Source organism: Dipteris shenzhenensis, chromosome 21 (assembly GCF_047967505.1).
Source record: "Dipteris shenzhenensis isolate YYH24624 ecotype China chromosome 21, Dip_SZ_1.0, whole genome shotgun sequence".
In the NCBI taxonomy this organism is placed as follows: domain Eukaryota; kingdom Viridiplantae; phylum Streptophyta; class Polypodiopsida; order Gleicheniales; family Dipteridaceae; genus Dipteris; species Dipteris shenzhenensis.
This window is the reverse complement of record NC_141616.1, coordinates 13,613,390-13,633,462: the sequence shown is the minus strand read 5'-3', so window position 1 is coordinate 13,633,462 and position 20,073 is coordinate 13,613,390. Positions and strand designations below refer to the sequence as shown.

Below are 20,073 nucleotides of genomic sequence, written 5' to 3'. Positions count from 1 at the left end.
TATGTATATGGGAAGGTGTGTGAAATGAAATAGCTAGCATGAATTATATATTCTCTTACAAATGAAATTTTTATTTTCAATATATCGTGTATACGTTTAAGCCAATTGCATCCCAATTAATCATATTATAGTAACTATTAGGATATATGGGGGTTTAGCTTGGTGAGGATAAACCATATAATGCAATAAAACAATTAACTAACACTTGATAACATAGCCACGATTTGCAAATACCTTTGATGCCATTCGTCTAGCCATTTTTGGAGGGCGGCTGCTTGGTCATTTGTATGTTGGATGGCCACCCTTAGGCTTGTCAACATGATTTTCATTGGTACAACTGCCTCATGATCTGGAATGCAGTATGCTTTGTAGTGATCTTGAATGTCATTTGATAAGCCCATAGCACTGTTTGGAGTTTGTGATTCCAAATGTTTTGGTGCTCGTTCACCATGTTGTGAAAGAATTGTTTCGGCTTGACCATTTGCACATGGATGGTAGATTATCAATTTCTTATGTTGAACCAAGAACTCCTTTGTCATGATTCCAATCGTTGAATTAATGAATTGAATCCCTTGGTCGTACATGATTTCAATGGGACACCCAAATCTATGGATGATATTCTCATAAAAGAATCCTGACTTGCTTAGCCATGCTATCCCTCGAGGCTTTTGCTTTGGCCCATTTGGTAACATAACCGGTTGCCACCATGATGTGTTTGTTTTTGCTAGGTGCGTGGCCAATTTAAATGAACTGATGAAATCAAATCCATACTTTTGGAATGGTTCCTCATGTGGCAACGTGATTAACTGGGTACTAATCATGGGAAGTACATCAGGTACGCTTCATCTGTGATGACTTGCAATATTGTCATCGTTTGTCAAAGACTCTATAGACGGGATTGAGGATTCTCTGCCTCTCATCCCATGTATTTTGGAATTGTGTTCTTATCTTTGGTCCTTGTCTCTTCGGCATCTCAGGATGGACTTCGTAGTGGGCTTGCCCCAAACATATCCATTGTTGCTTGTATTGCTAGACTCAAACATTGTCCTTATGATAAGTGTGAGGATCTACTTTTCGATTCTTCCTAGAACTTGCTTGAATCCTCTGGGAATGGGTGTTCTTGACTCTCTTGGTCCTCCCCTTCTTCCTCCTTTATTTAATGTCATTTTTGGTGAGCTATTCGGCCTTCTCACTCTCTTCAGTTTGGAGCCTCTTCTTCTTCAGTCACCATCCACAGTCCTCTTACCCGAGCTTCGATTCTTGCTCTCCACTCACATCTTCCTTGTATCCTTGCATCTCTTAATTTCATGGTGATTCAATTCTCACCATTCTTGTCATTGGCTTCTCTAGTGCAAACCACTTCGCAGGATGGCCAAAATGTTGTTGCTGAATGATGGGTTGCTTACTAGTGCTGCAGTTTATATTTTATTGTGCTTTGCCCTTCACGTTTTCTTTAGGTATGCAAACAAGAGTACGATTTTTCTTTAGGTATGCAAGCAAGAGTGCTATTTTTCTTGAGGTATGCAAGCAAGAGTGCTATTTTTAGATGACTATGTGATGGTTCACGTTGTAGTGAAATGTGTGCAATGGGATTCAATGTATGAAAGAAGTGTAAAGGCAAGCGAGAGCGCAGAACCGTAGCAAACATGAGTGCTCCCACTGATTATCAGAACGACGAGTGGTCACCAGCAAGATTTTCTTTCACTGTAGCAAACACGAGTGCTCCCGCTATAGGGAGGCAAATGAAAGGGGACGAAGCGGAGAGGCAAAGGAGACAAAAGGAGAGGGCAGGGGAGGAAGGAGGGAGCAAGGGGAGGAGGAGGGAGGAAATGAAGAAAAGGAAGGAGGCGGGAGAGGCGGGAGAAGAGGAGAAAAAGGTGGGGGAATGGCGGGGGGGCGAGGGGCGCACTGGCGAGAGGGCTTGAGAACGGGAAGAGGTGCGAGGCGGCAAGGAGGGGAGCCGAGGAGGCCGAAGGAGGAGGGGAGGACGAGGGCAAAGCGGGAGAGGCAGCGGGCGAGGGAGGCGGAGGTGAAGCGGGGGAGAGAGCAGGGCGGGAGGCTAGAGGTGGGCCAGAGGTGGAGCGGGGTAGATGACGGAGGTGGAGAGGGAGGAAGAGCGGGGGGCAGAGGTGGGCGGAGATAGAACGGGGGGAGGCAGAGCAAGGCGAGCAGAGTGGAGGTGGAGCGAGGGCGGAGGGTAGGGGCGAAGGCGGAGGTGGAGCGGGGGAGGCAGAGCGGGGGCGGAAGCAGAGCAGGGGACAAAGGTGGAGTGGGGGAGACAGGGTGAAGCGGAGAAGGAGGGGTGATGGGGAGTGAGGGCAAGGGCGAGGGCGAGGCAAGGAGAGTAGGGCGGGAAGCGGGAGAACACACAGGCCACTACAAGCAAAGGGGGGGAGCTCACCGAGCAGCTCCCTCTAACTTTCATTTATTCATGGGTAGTTCTTTTTACCCAAACCACATTTGGGCCTCCAATATTTGACTCGAGCCTTTCAAAAGTTGTACTGTGTTAGGCCTTCTAAAATACTTCAAGACTAATCTAAACTAACTCAAGCAGAATAGGATAGAGGGTTTGAAGTTAGCTTTAGGAAAGCAAATTTACTCCCTATTGTTCGTTGACAATATTTTTTATTAATTTCCTAGATTAATTCAGATACCTATTCTTATATGGGGAATGGTTTCAGTCTTTTAAATACCCTCCAAAGACAAAAAGGCAATATTCCTTTAACACTTTTTCAAACTTTCAGGAGAAAACACACATTGCGAGCACACATTTCACTGGAGAGCACTTTTGTTTCAATCAAATAACATTCTATTGATTAACAGAGAGACAAGTGTTTGGTATGGTGAGTGTATAATGTAATTCTAAAAAAATCCAGCCCTGTGGATGATAGCAATGTCAGTCCTTCCTTATTCACCCAATGAGAATCCAGGTTCTTGTTTCAATGGAAGTTCTGCTCTCAAAATGTTAATGCAAAGGCATTTGTGCTGAGTTTCAAAAGATAGGAGCTGCTGGTTGCTTCAACTTCTTAAACTTAACAACAAAAGTCTTACAAATGGAGTGAATGACAAAATGAAAGATGAAGACTCTACCTTATGCTACAAACCATATATCATATGTAACCATATTTACATGGGTATGAGAAAAATTCCTGCACTTACACAAAATGTCAACAGCTCAAAACTCCCTCCACATCTTTTTGCTAGCAATACAAAACACCCATGTGCAGAAAATAGTCGCTTGGCTGTATGGCACTTGACACAAGTGGATCACAGAAACATAAGGCATCTGTACGACTGACAAATAATAAGGATGACAAGAAACCTTATCAATTGAGCTGTGTAGCAGCAGAGAAAAGCCATTTCATTGGAGAGTATTGCCATGTCACATTATGAGCTGCAAACTAGAAGAGAAAGTCCTGATGCCAGATACACAGAAACAGAACGCATCACTTTCCATAAATTTGATCTATGCTACTAGATGTCTCTGACAGTATGGATAAAATCAAAACTTAAGGATGCCAGTGGTCGCAACTGGCCACGCTTGGAGACCAATGACTGTCCCAGAGACATGTCTTATCTGTGGAAGGCCAGTGCCGAGTATAGGGGAAACCTGGGATGCCACAACCAAGGTACAACTACCTTCTAAACAACCTGTTCTGGAATATCGAAGTGCTTCTAAAAAAATTACGCTGGCCTGCATATGATAACACTGCTAATGCTGCCCCAAGGAAGAAAAGAAGTCAAATACCCAGCAGGCCTCTGTATAAGTCCACAAAAATTGAGTAGAAGTCTCTGGGTGAATGACCCACATAAGCAAGCCCTAATCCATCATGGGCCAGAAAAATTGTTAACACTTTCTAGGGCATTCAAAGTGGTGCCACAAGGGTACTCTGATGTCATAAGTAATTTTACAAGGGAACTAACAAGATAGTAAGTTGCTGAAGGTTGTGACGACCGATCCGTGCTTACTAAGATATTTTGGTATCGTAGATAATTCTTCCTCAAGGAACTACTAGAAGTCATATTTCTCACACATGACATCGGGAGAGAAACGACACAATAAAAAACATTAATACAAACGCTGACGTAGGAAGAGATTCCATTCTAACAAACCCACAGTTATTCCTGAAACCCTTGTTCACAGAATGGAGGTCAAATACCACACAAAACTGTCATGATTTGCTGGATGAGAAATGCCTTCTTGTCTCCTGATCTTTACATGGTTGGATAAGCCTGTATTTCAACTTGTAGATATCACAATACATAAAGTCCCCTTCATTGGAAATTATGTATCGCATATGCTTTATTGGAATCAGACCTCTTGAAAAGTATCCGGGATGTATGGGATTATTCGACTGACCTACAAACTGACTGCAGATAATCCAATCTGTTCCAAGGCTTCACCCACTTTGCATTTCCCAACTTCTTTTAAAGCCTGCAACCCTTGATTTTTTCTGAGACTTGCAACTCTCTTTCTATGAGCACGTCCCATGGAGTGTTCCTGCCACTGATGCAGTCCTATGAACATACGACTGCACGCCTGAAAGGAAAAGAACTTTAGAAGAAGGAAAAGAAAAACTACAGAGTTTAAAGGCTCCAACTTCATGGAAAAATGGTATATCTATAGGAGAATCTGCAGTAGTTATTAAAAAGTTAAATATGAAACACAGCACCTCACAGATAAACTGTTTCCGTGACTGTCTTTTGTCACTTACTCGTCCTTCAAATAATACATTTTGCCCCTCACCAGGATGCTTTAAGAACTGCTCTATTATATCTTTGGCAGGACACAATACATTGTTTGACCATAAATCATCCGATTGATCTGCCATAACATTAACAAACAAATGAACCCAACATGCCTTGAATTGTGAAAACCTGGCACAGTTGCACACATGCCTTGAATTGTGAAAAACTGGCACAGTTGCACAGATTGAATTGCTACTTCATTCCTCTCTCAACTATGACAGCTTACTATTGCATCACACGAGAAGTTATTTTAAATTCGGTTTCTTACTGAGGCTCTTTCAAAACACAGAATGTAGAAGATACCTTCTTTACAGCCACTTTTTGTCAATATAACTGTTGAGTCAAGTCGATGTAGATCCCATCGAAAGTGTGTTTCCAATCTGCTATACCTACGCTTCTGTATTTCATGTATAAGAGGCAAAAAGTAAATTCATTCATTGGAAATACCGTCCAGTAGAAAGGGCACATATTATGTCACATACAACTTGATTTACTAAGACGTATGCATATGACAGTGAAGGCATAAATGTCTTGGAAAGTCAGAAAGAAGACCATGTTTATCATTGGACATTTATATCACATAAAAAGTGCCGCAGGCCGATTCTCAAGACACCACAGTGTGTCCCTCAAGCTGAACATGTTTCTGTTCATCTCTGTTGTCATTCGAGCCTAGTGACTGGACCCCGGATTTGATGGCAATCGTTGCTGGATCCTCAACCAAACATTGTTACTTCAATAATCAATAAAAATCTCGCATTCGTTATATAGGCCCTAGAGGACGGGACAAAAGTGATAATTTTTAAGGTTCACTAGAGCCTTTTCCTAGGAGGGTTTTCGTGGTGTAATGGACATAGTTAGCCTTTGTTTGAGGTATGAACATGTTCTAGAGGTATTCATGGAGTTGTATGCACCTGAACTTACTCATATGCATATCTTCAAGTGTACACACTCATGTTCTTCTCTTAGTGTGCTTACTTTAACAAAAACAAGCACTCCTTATGAGCACTCACCCTTATCGGAGGCCATACCTATTTACTTTCCACTAGACTCTCAATATTCTTAGAATAATCGCATGCATTTCTGACAATTCCACACATCAAAAGTGTCTATATGTGCACGCGCGTGCGTGTGTGTGTGTGTACATACATACATACACACACACACATATATATATGTATACATACATACATACATACATATATATATATATATATGTATGTATGTATGTATGTATGTATGTATACATACATACATACATATGTATATACATATACATACATACATACATATGTATGTATGGATGTATATACATATATATACATACACACACCCTTTTTTTTTTTTTGGGTAATATCCAGTGCAGTATATTTATATGCTCATAAATTTACATGATGGGAGGTCTCCGAAATGGAGAGTATCCCAAAGATCAGAAACATAAAAAGAAAAGCTCTATGCAAGAAGCATCCATATCACCCTCATGGCAGGCATCATATAAGGATTGCCGCAATGAGGCTCGGAAAGATTCATATGACTTGTGAATCTGCCGACCCAAGTATGCCAAATTATGCTCACTCCACATTGTTCAAAGAGCACAATATCTCACCCAAGAGAGAAATAGTGAGTATTGAGACAAAGACCTCATAAATCTGCCAAAGAGCCAGAAATGTTTCCCAAATCTGTGACTCGGGAAACGGAGCTGAAGATTATTTGAAATTCTCCTGAGGAGGATCCTAGAACACGGGCAGTGCCAAAGCAAATGAAGAACAGTCTCTGAAGGAGCCTGACATCTTAAACATGTGGATGGTGCAATGCGACGTTTAGCAAGTGTGACCCTCACTGACAATGTGCTTGTCATACATCTCCAAAGAAAAAGTCTTTGTTTCAATGGCATTTTACACTTCCATAACATCCCGAGATTCTTCCGCCACCATAAGAGGGACTTCCTTATATGCCACAGAGAATTAGCATATTGCTGAATCCATGGAGCAGGCTGAAGAAGCCTGTAGGCTTTGATGGAGGTTAAGGCAAGAAGAGGAACAAGATGAGTGCATGTAGCAGAGGGTTGCAATTGCCAATCCGTAAGCCTGTCTGTGTCAGCCACAGGAGGAACAGGTAGAAAAGGATGTAATAAATCAGCAATTTTCTTCCATATAGACCTATGATGCATTCCCAATGCATAGGAAGCAGTGCTCTGAGGAAAAGATAAGACATAGCCCTGATCATCTACCACATCATGTATGTATCTAATTCCCCATTTCATGAGATTGTATGCCCGAACAGGTTCCTGTAAAGCGAGTGTAATGTCAAAGATGGCACTCCGATGAATACTTTCTTTCCTCATTGAGTTTGTCCCCGAGCAATTATCAGGAGCCCATTTGACCTTAGAAAGTACTTGTTTCCAGTCAAGTATCAGAGCAGTAAAGAAAGGATAGCCAGGTATCTTCCCTACAAATCTCCCAATGACAACCTCCCAATGATCAGTAGTCCAATGACCATAAGCACAAGTCCTCATGTTGACACACATGGATGCTAGCATATAAGTCCATGGCTGTTGTTGGCGGAAAAAACTATGCAGCATAATCGCCTTCCTTGCAAGTACATGATATCTTATATTGAGGACATTAAGTCCACCATGCATCCTAGGAGAGCACACCATTTCCATCTTCATCAGTCTCAATGCTTTCACATCAGTTTTTGTCCTCCATAACATCTCCATAGCTTGAGACATAAAGGCTGAAATATCCCTGGAGGACCAATGCAGCAAAGGCAAATAGAACTGGACATAGGACATTACAATGGACTGTACTATTCTGAGCCTGACATGAAGAGGCCAAGTAGAAATCTTCCAGTATTCCAGTTTATGTTGAAGTCTTTGGAAGATCCATTTTAGCTGCTGCTTCCTGGTGATATGCCATCCTATGGGATATCCCAAATGCCTGACTACATCTTTGGAATGCACCACCTGACCTGGCCAAAGAATACAATGCCAGTCACATTGTTTCAAGGGAAGTAATTTAGATTTGTCAAAATTGACATGCAATCCCGCTGCCAAACCATACAATGAAAGAGTGGTCATAAGCATGTGACTTCCCGGGAAGAATTCTGTGGCATAAAGAAGGAATCATCAGCATATGCTTGTGCCAAAAAAGATGCAGCCCCAAGGATTTTAAGACCAGTCATCTGTCCTATGTTTGTAAGATGATCAAGATACATTAAAAGGGGATGGATCGCAATGGCATAGAAGAGAGCACTAAGAGGGCAGCCCTGTCTAACTGATCGACCCAATGTCCATGACCGAGACAGATGACCCCCAAGAATGCACTGAGAAGTAGAGCCAGAATAAAGCCAGTAAACTGCATTTGCTATCTTGGGACCAAAGCCCAACTTTGTCATGATTTGAGAGATAAAATCCCATTGAACAGTGTCAAATGCCTTAGCAATATCCACCTGCAATATAAGCACATCTTGATGCGAATACTTAGCATATTCAATTGCAGTCAAGGCATTGAATATATTGTCATGGATTTGTCTTCGCGGCACAAACCCATACTGATGAGGATGAAGTCCCGCATCCAGTATCCTATGAAGCCTATGCACAATCATTTTGGCAATGAGTTTGTAAACTACAGGCATCAAAGTAATAGGCCTCCAATCTAACATATGGTCACACAGATGTTTTTTGGGCACAAGTTTGACTATGCCATGCTTCCAAGAGTGCGGCAACTGATTTTCTTGCCAGGCAACATTCATCATTTGCAAGAGGACTTCTTTCAAATTATCCCAAAAAGAAATATAAAATTCCACCGTAAGGCCATCCCAGCCAGGGGACTTGTATTTGCTGAGGTGGAACAATGCATTATCAAGTTCTGTGTCAGTAAAAGGTCTCTCCAAGGTAAGAGCATCATCCATTTTCACTATTCCAGAAACATATTGGAGAAATTCAGTCCTAGCATCAGTCCTTTGATTTGATGGGGAACCAGGAGCGGAGAACAATTTCTGGAAATAATTTTGGCATTCATCTTGGAGATCAGAGAAAGAGTGCGTCCAAGAGCCATCTAGCTTCCTTACTCTTAGACATGAGTTTTTCTTTCGAGTAGCATGCAAGCCCTGGAAAAAGGCTTTTGATGAGCAGCCCTTATCCATGAGGGGCTTCATTCTTGCCCTAATCTGCCATTTGTGCAATTTCCTCTAATCATTAACAGTCAATTTAATCTGAGCATGTGAAAGAGAATCGTTTTCTAAATCAGAGAGAGGCCTTAACTGAGAAAATTCAGTCAATTGTTGTGCTGTCCTTTTTGCCCATTTAACCTCATTCCTCCATTCAGTCATATGCCAGTTGCCATACTCCCTAATGACATTCTGCATACGAGAGACAAAACTGTCTTCTGGGTTATACTTTTCAGCATAATGCTCAATCTTCTAATCGGGCACGCTTGGACAGATGGTATCAGATTGATCCACAGCATTGTGATGCCTTTACTTGTCAAATTTGGGTTGATCATGCTTTCACACATTCGGATCATGCTCCTCTTTGGTTGAGGCTTTCCTTACATGAATTTCCCACTCATAGATTGCCTTGCCGAAGGCTTTTGCTAATTAATAATAGTTATCTGGAGCATGCTGACTTTAAAGCCTTGGTCTCTGATGCTATTTAGCCTCTCTCTCATCAGATACGCATTGGTTTGGATTATGCCTGGCAGGCTTTTGTTGCTCGGATGCAAGCAGTTATTCGAGATTATGGCAAATCCTATTTGCAAGCCACAAGGGAGACTGTAGCACATGCCAAATTTACATGTCAGAGTTTGACTGAGCTTGCTCATCTTCGCCCTTTGTCTTCAAAGGAAAGCATGCTCTTATGTCAGGCTCAATTCTCTCTTCAATCTAATGATCGTAGAAAGCTTGCTAAATGGGAAACTCGATCCAGACAACGGGCATTTTTGGATAAAGGCTGCTCTTCCAAGCAATTTTTTAAGAGTTTACACTACACTCTATCGGATCCGGATGCCTGATGGTTCTTGGTCAACATCTTGTTCAGAGCTTGCTGACTTACGTGTGCAGCACTTCTCCACTCATTTTGGGCATCTGGATACTCTTTCTCCTCGGGTCGTGTCTGCACGTCAGCTTCTTTTGCAGCATGTTCATCCAATTCTGTCTAATGCTCAGACTTTGGAACTTGAACATCCCTTCACTGAAAGGGAATTGTCTGATGCACTGAGATCTGTGGCAGATGGAAATCTCCAGGATGGGATGGTCTCACTGTTGAATTTTTTCTTGCATTCTGGGATCTTCTTAAATTCACCTTGCTGCAAATGGTAAATACAGCATGGCAAAACCAGCAGATGCCTTTGTCATGGAAAAAGGGTCTTCTCAAGCTGATTCCAAAAAAGCAGCTATGTGATTCACTCGATGATTGGAGGCCAATCACACTCATGCCAGTCATTTACAAGATCATTGCCAAAATGGTGATTGATCGGATTAAAGGTTATTTGCATGATGGGTTGCATCCCTCCCAATATGGCTTTGTTCCACGTTGCCATATCACAGATAACATTGCCAATGCTTATATTGGGATTGAATATGCCAAATACACGCAGCAGGATGTTCTACTCTTGCAGGTAGATATTGCAAAAGCCTTTGACACAGTTCAATGGGATTTCATCTCGCAAACTATGCGAGCTTTGGGGTTTGGATAAAAAATGCAGCAGGTTATTTATTGGCTTTACAGAGATAGCAATGCGGCTTGCATTATCTCTAGGGATATCTCTGATGAGTGGACTCTTCGTTGTTCGGTCCGCCAGGGATGCCCTCTTAGTGCTTTACTGTATGCCATTGCTACTCATCCTATGCTGCAATATATTGATCATCTTGTGGCTACGGGATCACTTCATGGCTTGGAATTGGATGCTAATCGTAGCATGGTTGCTCAAGCTTATGCTGATGATTCTTTCTTTACCCCGAAGAATACGCCCCATGATCTTGGTGCCTTGATGCAGGCCCTCTCTATTTATGGTTTGGCAGCTGGTCTTCATGTTAATTTTCAGAAGTTTAAGCTGCTCCCTTTGCTTTCCAAAGACTGGCATAGTCTATTATGGCCCGGGGATATCATTCCACCCACTCAGTTTGTTCGTCGTCTTGGTTACCCTTTGGGGTGGGAACTCACTCGCCAACAACAAACTGATTGGGTTTTGGCTAAGCTTCGGAAAAAGCTTAAGTATTGGAAACTGGCAACCTGGCCTTTGCACGTTCGTCTTCGAATAGTGCAGTCCATCCTTGTGGCATATATTCAATTTTACTTGCCATTGATCATGTTCACTAAAGCAGATCTTACATCTTTCATGTCTGTCTTTATGGAACTCTTCTGGCGATCCAAACATGGCAGAAAAAGTCTCAAGCTGCTTTCGATGCATCACATTTGTTCTCCCAAGATGCATGGTGGATTGAACATCACGGATATTCATGTGCATATTCTTGCCCACAGGGGGAAAATGTTGCTGCAATTTCTGCAAGGTGATCAGCCTTGGGCTCTTATGATTAGGACTCTAGTCACTCATATCAGTATTTCTGCGTTTGGTCATTGGCAACTCGATCACTGGGATTTCTTTTTTGGCTGCACTGATGGCATTTTGCCTGGATGCCCTTTTGTCTCCCGCTTGCTTCTTGACTAGAAGCATGTTCTTTCTCGTCTGGAATGGAATGGACGGCAATCTTTGCTTGGGAATTCTTTGAGAGCTGAAAGCATTCACTGGTCAAAAGTCTTTCAGCCTCCCTTGGCTTTACAGGAACCTCGACGTTCCTACTTTGTCTCGTTTAAAGGCATCACCTCGGTTGCTGATGTTATAGATGATGCTGGTACTGTGCTCCCCTTTTCTCTAGCAACCACTACATATGGATTGGGCTCTCATTATCGTCCTTTGTGGCGACAAATTACTTCTATGCTTTCGCCCTTTGTTCCGATTCCTCCTTTGGAACTCCAGGACTGACTGGAAGATTAGACTTTGACTTCTCCAAGGTCCTCTTCTCGTTGTTTGAGGCTATCTCAGATTACTGTACCTGCATTGTATAAACTCCTTTTGCCTCAACCTTTGGTTTTAGAGAGAGGTGATTATGTTTGGCGAATGCATCGCTCAGCCAAGTGGTGGAGGAAAAGAATACAGCAACTTTAGGCCTATAAAGTACCGCTTCCGCAACAGGTTTTCTTTTGGCAAGTTCTTTTGGGAGTATTTCCATCTGGACAGCTATTAGCTCATCGACACATTGCTCCTGCACTTTGCCATAGATGTTTTGCTTCTTCGGAGACTGTGCCTCACTTGTTTTGGCATTGTCAGTGCTCTCATAAGTTTTTTGATCTACTTCGACAGCACCTGCGAGCGAGATTCCCATCTGTTCCATTTGGGAAGTTCTTCTGGCTATTTGGGTTTCACCCATCCAAACCGGAGTTTCATCTTTTCTTTGTTTGGGTTCGCTACTGGGCACTATGGACATTATGGACATATAGGAATTGTAAAGTCTTTGGTGATCCTACTTTCTCTCTGTTTGGCTTTTTTAGGCATTCTCTGCAGCAATCTTTCTTTGATTGCTTGCAGACCCACTGCATAGATCATGAGGTCTTTTTGGCATATACTGAAATTTTCAGTTGATGTAATTGTAGCACCTTTTTTTGAGGTTGCTACTCATATAATATAATCAATCAATGATTTCACCCCAAAAAAAAAAGTGTGTATACATACATACATACATATGTATGTATGTATGTATGTATGTATGTATGTATGTATGTAGGCCATCATCTCCTGGTCTTTTAGTGTCTTATGACACCTAGTACTAGTGGTACCACTAGGACACTGTCCTAGTAGGACACTGTCCTAGCGTTCCCCTTTATTTTGTACTTTGTACTTTCATTTGGTTGTTGATGTGACGGCTTTCAACGTTTTGCTCCATGTTTGTACCTCCTTTCGCTTCCTTGAGCCTACAGTGGTATCAAAGCACGTTCATTGCTCTAGGCACATGCTCCCCTTACTTTACCTCGACCCCTGCTGCTCTTCAAGCTCACGCCATACATCCTTGTACGTACTCCATCTGCAACAGCAGTCATCTGTACAGACGTACAACGTACCTACATCAACCGTACCACGGAAGCTCGTACAAATGTGTTGCAAATCTGCATCCCTCCGTGGAAGTGTCATACAAATTCGTGGCTTAGCTGGTCATCCATACACACGCTTCTAGGATACACTACGTATAATAGGCACCGTACAACATGTTCACTCTTGCCCGTACAGATTTGTTGCCAAGGTATAGATATGTGTCAACTACTTCACGCTACCCAGTGCCACGCACAAAGGAACTGCTCATCAACGCTTCTGTCACCACCAGCATTGTGTCTTCGTCAGTCATCATTTATGCCTATGTGTACACAATGCCGTTGGCAATCGGGAGTTTCAACCATTGCACACAAGTGTGAGTTTCAACCATCTCTGTGCAAGCCACCATACAACAGCGTGTTGGCGATTTCTACATGAAACATGCCGTACGAGTGTTATCCTTGCTTGCAAATCATCATACTATGCAATCAGCATAGCAACAGTCGTCAATTTTGGGGCTTTACAATCAACACAGCAAGAATCGTCAAATTTTGGGGCTTTTGTAGTATTTGCCCTTCATTGGCTTAATTTCATTCCAAATTTGGGGCTTTTGAGTGCTTTGACGTCATATTGCCAATTTGCATCAATTTTTGGAGCCTTTTCCTCAATTTGCCCTCTTTTGCTGCAATTTGCCCTTTAGAAATTGGGGCTTTTTACATTGAGCTTGAATTTTGCAAAGGACAAGGCCTTTGGAAGATTTGCAGATTTGCAGGTTATTTTGCCACATTTGCTCAAACAACAGTGACATTTACCTGCTTTGATCTGAAATTGGCAGTTTTCAATGAAATTGACAAGAAATTGCAGGCATTGCAGGACATTTGGTCACATTTGCAAAGATTGCAGCTTAATTTGGGGCTTTTCCACATTTGCCCTCTTTTTGACCATTTTTCCCTTTCAGATTGTGGGGCTTCTATTTACAGTGATCTTCCTTTGATTCAGCTCTCATTTGGTCACATTCGTAGTTGAAAGCCTTGAGGCTATTTTTGCATCACTTGGTCAGTGCACTTTTACTTGTGCTATTTGCAATGGCTGGCAACAATAATGATTTGTTTGGCATTCTCCGTGAAGATGATAAGTTGGATGGCACCAACGATCCTATGTGGTCCTACCTTATGAAGCATATTCTAGTTGCCAGAAACTTCTGGAATATTGTTTCAGGTGTTAATTTTTTAAGGCCATCCAATGCTCAAGTGGTTGCCCCTACTGCTGGCACTCCGGAATCCTCTTGATTGTTCTTCCTCTAGTACTCCTGTCACTACTACTCCTACTCAAGATCAGATCAGATGGGACTCCATAGATGCAAATGCACAGCCTTATCATGCAAGAGAATCATTATTCCACACATCCGGTGATGCAGGATGGCAAAGGATGCTTGGGATAAGCTAGCTTCTCTTTATCAGTCCGCAATGAGGCACGGGTTGCATATTTGAGAAGACAATTGCAGGAACTCAGCACGCAGGAAAGTGACTCAATGGATACCTATTTAACAAAGGTCAAGAACCTCATGGAGCAACTTGCAAATATTGATGAAGTGCTACCTGATTCTCAGCTTGTTAGCACTACATTGAATGGATTGCCAGACACATATCAAGGGTTTGCTACAACCCTTACGACTTCTGGCCAATGGAAATCCTAATCGCTACTCATTTGATCAGTTAGTCACTTTGCTTTTGCAGAAAGAGCAAACTCGTGCTAATAGGCAAGCTACTATTCCTAATCATGCATTTGCTTCACAGCAGCAGAAAGGACAAGGCAAGGCTTCCAAGCCTATGGGCAAGCCTAAATATGCATCTAACAATAGCAATTCCTCCAATGTATCTCAAAATACAGCAGATAAGTCAGAAGAAAAGATGCAACTATTGTCGCAAGCTAGGGCATGAAATTTTAGAATCCAGGAAGCGCATTGCTTCGGAGAAGAAGAAAGCAGGGTTGACAATAAATGCCTCACATGCAATTGAATCCCATGAGCCAACAGATGCCTCACATGCACATGCTCTCCAAGATGATTGGGCATGGGCTGTCCATTGCTCTTTTGATCCCTCCAAAGTTGATGCATTCTTTTCTGCTAATGATGCTCAGTCTTGGTATTTTGATAGTGGTGCTTCTAAGCACGTAACCTCTTGCAGACAGTTGTTTCATTCCTTGGCTAATGCAACTCGAGGGGGGACTGTCACATGTGCTAATAATGCTTCCTATGCTGTAAAAGGAATTGGTGATGTGCAGCTGACATCCGTTTCAAGTCATCCTGTCACTTTGACAAATGTTCTTTTTGTGCCTGGAATTGAAGTCAACTTGATTTCAATGTGCCTGGAATTGAAGTCAACTTGATTTCGATTTCAGAAATTGCCACTTCAGGTTTTAGAGTGATATTTGATGGATACAAATGCCTAGTATATGATCTTCGTGAGGACAATGCTATAGTTCTCACTGGCACTTTGCAAAAGGGACTATAGAGCTCTTGCCAAGTTACATTCACAAGGCATGGCAAATGATGTACCTCAAACGCAAACTGTTTCCAAATATGTGTGTGAGGGTTGTCTTTTGGGTAAGATGCATCGGTTTCCTTTTCAAAAAGATTGTCCAAAAATCTCACAATAGAAATTGCAGCTAGTGCAAAGTGATGTCTGTGGCCCAATGAGGACAAATGCCATTGGAGGGTACAAATATTTCATGACTCTAATTGATGACTTCACAAGATATTGCTGGGTATATGCTTTAAAAGCCAAATCTGAAGTGTTCTCATGCTTTTAGAGGTGGCTGAACATGGTTGAAAATGAATCAGGATGCAAGCTTCTCACCCTCAACACAAATAGGGGGGGACAGTATATGTCACAGGAGTTTGATGCATTTTTGTCTTCACGGGGCATTGTTCACTCATACACTACTCCTTACACTCCTCAGCATAATCCTGTTCCTGAAAGAAAGAACGGGTCCACTATGGAGATGGCCATTAAGGCCAAGTCCTTGCCCAATAAATTTTGGCTTGATGCAATGATGTGTGCCAACTATGTGCTGAATAGATCACCTACAAGGGCATTGAGGACTATTACACCTTATGAAGCATGGAAAGGCAAGAAGCCTTCACTTTCACACATGAGAGTTTTTGGGTCTCTTGCATATGTACATGTATCATCTCAGCTGAGACATAAGCTTGATGATAAAGCAATCAAATGCATATTCATTGGTTACAGCCAAAAGAGCAAAGGGTATCGGTTCTACCAACCAAATACTGGGAAGATTATTGTCAGTAGCGATGTAATCTCTGCTGAACATTCAGCTTCTCCTCTTGTGGACTGCAAAGCAAAGCTAGAAGTTGACATCTTTGATGCCTTTGACTCTTGGTTACCTCGTCTCCCCTTAGGAGAGGACTTTGAACAGCAACATGAGCCTCCTGCAGGCCCTCCAACAAGCAATGATCAGCCAGCAATACATGCTGATTTGCAGGTTCCTCTTCTAGCACAAATCCCAATATTCATGATGCAGTGATTGAAGAAAGAGCTGTCAATAGACAGCAAAGGCAAGTTCACAGATGGCTTCTTGACACATTGAGGGACAGCAAACAAGATCAACCTCTTGCTGCCTGGACAAGATCAGGGAATAGACAGATGCACGGTCACTTTCTTGAATTTGCACTCCTTGCTATAGCTTGCAATGAAGAACCTTTCTGCCATAAAGATGCTTTTGACAGCAAAGAGTGGATGGATGCAATGAGAGCTGAGCTGAACTCTATTACCAAAAATGACACATGGGAATTAGTAGATCTACCTCCTGGCAAGGATGCCATTGGTACCCGGTGGGTCTACAAATTAAAAAGGAAATCTGATGGCAGCATAGATGGACATAAAGCCCATCTTGTTGCAAAAGGGTATGCCCAACAACAAGGCATTGACTTTGAGGAGACCTTTGCTTCCACTTACAGGATTACTACTATCAGATGTGTCATTGCCATTGCAACCCATCACCATTGGCAAGTGCACCAGCTTGACATCAAGACTGCCTTTCTTCATGGGGATCTGCAAGAAGAAGTTTATGTGACACAACCTCCTGGCTTTGAGGTTGTTGGCTCTGAAAACAAGGTATGCCGGCTGCAAAAAGCCCTTTATGGTTTGAAGCAGGCACCCAGGGCATGGTATGCCAAAATTCATGCACACTTACTATCCCTTGGTTTTCAGAATAGCCCAACAGAACCCACTCTTTATGTCTGTGGGAGTGGATCTCTTTTTTTAGAGCTAATTTTATATGTGGATGACATGCTGATCACTGGCCCTGATACTCAGCATATGGCAGCTTTCAAGGCTGATTTGCAGCAAGCTTTTGAAATGTCAGACATGGGACAGCTACACTATTATTTGGGCATTTTGCTTGCTCATGTTGAGGGGGGTATTATGATGACACAGTCCAAGTATATTGGACAGCTCCTTGATCGTTCTCAGTTTGAGGATTGCAAGCCAATCTCTACTCCTATGGACCCTGGCTTCAAATTTTCAGCTCATGATGGGAGCCCACCATTTGATATCACCCTTTACCAGCAGGCTGTTGGATGTCTCATTTACTTGTGCCACACCAGACCTGACTTACATTTTGCAGTATCCCAGCTTAGCAGGTTCATGCACATGCCCAGTTCTTAGCATTGGCAAGCAGTGAAGAGAGTCTTTAGATATCTCAGAGGCACTCAAGATATAGCCCTCTTCTATGTTCACTTACCATGCATGCTTACACGGATAGTGACTGGGCAGGTTGTTCCAACACCAGAGTGTCTCATACCGGCAACTGTTTTTTGCTTGGCAGTTCATGTATCTCTTGGCTCAGCAAGAAGCAACCAACAATTGCCACATCCAGCTCCAGCTGTGAGGCTAAGTATAGGGCAGCCTTCACCGCTACAGTAGAGAGTGTCTTGCTTCGACAATTACTTGCAGATCTTGGTATCTGCTAGACATCCTCCACTATGGTCTACACTGACAGCCAGAGTGCTTTGGCTTTTACGCGTAATCCAATGTTTCATGCATGTACCAAGCACATTGAGGTTCACTATCATTATGTTCGAGAGAGGTTGTCAGCAGGAGACATAGAGTTGTCCTACCTTCCCACAAAGGACAACATAGCAAATCTGTTTACAAAGACACTTCCTCGTCCTAAGTTCGAAGTCTTTCGACAGGTTTTACACTTGATTCCCTTTGTTACATGATCTGGCTACCTTGTACATTCATAGGTGGCTATATCCCTTGGAATGAACATGTGCCACCATGACCAGAAAATACCAGGTATTCTGAGACGTTTCCAGAATACTTCAGCCCATACCATGGAGGGGGTTTTGTAGGCCATCATCTCATAGAGAGAGTGTGTGTTGGGGTTGTAGATCATTGGAGCAGCGTTTCTTGGCTTCAGGATGGTATCTATATTCTAACCCAAATCACATTCCCTTCGATTCATGGAGGACTTGGCTTTATGTGGAGATGTCCCCATAAAGTATTTGCAGTGCAACTTGTAGGTCATGTGGCATAGTATTTCTTGGCTTCAAATGGTATCTAGACCCTAACCTAGATCACATTCTCCTGTGTTCATGGAGGATTCGGCTCTATGAAGGTGTCTGCATAAATTATAGCAGTGGGATCCCAAAGAATGGGAGTGGATTGATTCAAGGCACCTAGAGAAGAGCCTTCCTTCTTTTGCTACAGGGTTAGTAATGCCGATAAATTTCAGCTCGGGCTCAGAGGTCAGAAGCCCACCAGAGCTCCTCATTGGGAAAATTTCCAGACTTTTGCTAAACTGTAGAAATCCTTTTCGAAGAGATTTGGGAAATTCCTCAAGGATAGAAAAACTAGTATTTTCTTTTGTCTTTCTATTCACTGGGAGATTGCAGTGAAATAGCGAAGGTCCATGTTCGGGGCAGCCTCTACTTGCCCTCGTCGTGTTTCTACGGAGGAGTCTATTCAACATTGCCTGTGGGATAGTAGACAAGTAAGGGTCAGCGGGAAGGGGATTGCTAGTCTTTTGAGCATTTTTGTTGCTTCTCCCTTCGTCGTGACTTACGGTTTCGTGGGCTCTCTCTTTTGGGGCTTTGGGTCTTTTATGAGAGACATGACTCTTCTTGAGCTCTTTTGATTTAACAACATTTAGTTGAGTCATGCTCTTCTTAATGATGTTCCTAGCCTTCTGAGCATTTTAGCGTGGCATATTTGGAGATCCCGATATACATCGGCCTTGGATAGCTCCCATATCTACCCTTCACACACACTGGCTAGTATACTATACACATCTAGATGGCCTTTTGGGTGAGTATGCAGAGGTCTTCCAGGGCGACTTCTGCCAAGACAACAGTTTTCCTTAGGAAGTGGGTCTCACTATACGCCCTGGATATCTAAGGATTTATCTCTCGCATACTTCTCACATTAGCTCTAAGGATGGGAAAAAAAAGGTTTTTAATCCACATGGTAGGTATGTTCCGTGAATCTCGCAAGTATTGCCACCAAGTGTAGGCATAATCCTACAAATGCAAGCGAACAAAAATGATCTGATCCACATCCCCCTTGTGATAGAAGGATATGTAGTTTTCATAAGCCATTATTAGGGGTCCAAATGTCCCTTTGAGCTTTTATTCCCATACACGTTTGCCTTTAAAAGAGGCCAATATAAATATTCCCATGATAAAATATGAAAAAATATGATAACAATAAAAACATAGAAACAAAATAGAGTGCAGTGTCACAGAGATGCTGGGGATTTACCAAGGTGGACCTTCAAATCATGTCTCTCTTGAGTACACCCAAGTGCCGCTTGAAACCCTCAGCTTTCTGGTGGCTTCTCACAAAAGCTAGGGCTTCAGCCCCATCCTATATGGCACATTAACAAGGTGTGCCTACTCAAAATGCATCAAACACATGCGTCTGATAGCCTGCCCTAGAGTGAGTGGCATGGTGAGTACATGCTTGTGTGATACTTGACAAGGCCACATGAGATAGGCTAATTGATTGGTGTCATGTGGCAACCATCCCCTTCATCCATGATGGATGTATGTGGGGGCACATCAAGTGGCCCCTTGAAAATCTATAACCCCTATATATGACATAACATCCTGGATGTCCTAACCTAGGACCTATGATCTATCTACAACTCTTTCTTACCTTTAATTAATCCTAATCCCAAGAGTAATTTAGTGCACTAACTCCATAGTTCATTACAATTT

General features: G+C 42.6%; 1 protein-coding gene across 2 annotated transcripts in view; it reads right to left on the bottom strand.

Annotated features, from left to right (window-relative positions):
* Positions 1-3,155: 3,155 nt before the first annotated feature.
* The window catches only part of IPT2 (tRNAisopentenyltransferase 2), a 63,886-nt gene continuing 46,968 nt past the window's right edge, over positions 3,156-20,073 (bottom strand). Inside the window, exons 9-11 of one of the 2 annotated variants that reach the window (XM_087392510.1) lie at positions 5,053-5,146; positions 4,674-4,825; positions 3,156-4,540 (exon numbers count right to left, since the gene is read on the bottom strand). In XM_087392510.1, coding sequence (XP_087248636.1) covers positions 4,361-4,540; positions 4,674-4,825; positions 5,053-5,146 — 426 coding nt within the window. In that variant the 3' untranslated portion in view covers positions 3,156-4,360. The remainder of the gene's footprint in view (positions 4,541-4,673; positions 4,826-5,052; positions 5,147-20,073) is intronic. The other variant, XM_087392511.1, reaches the window with a different exon arrangement.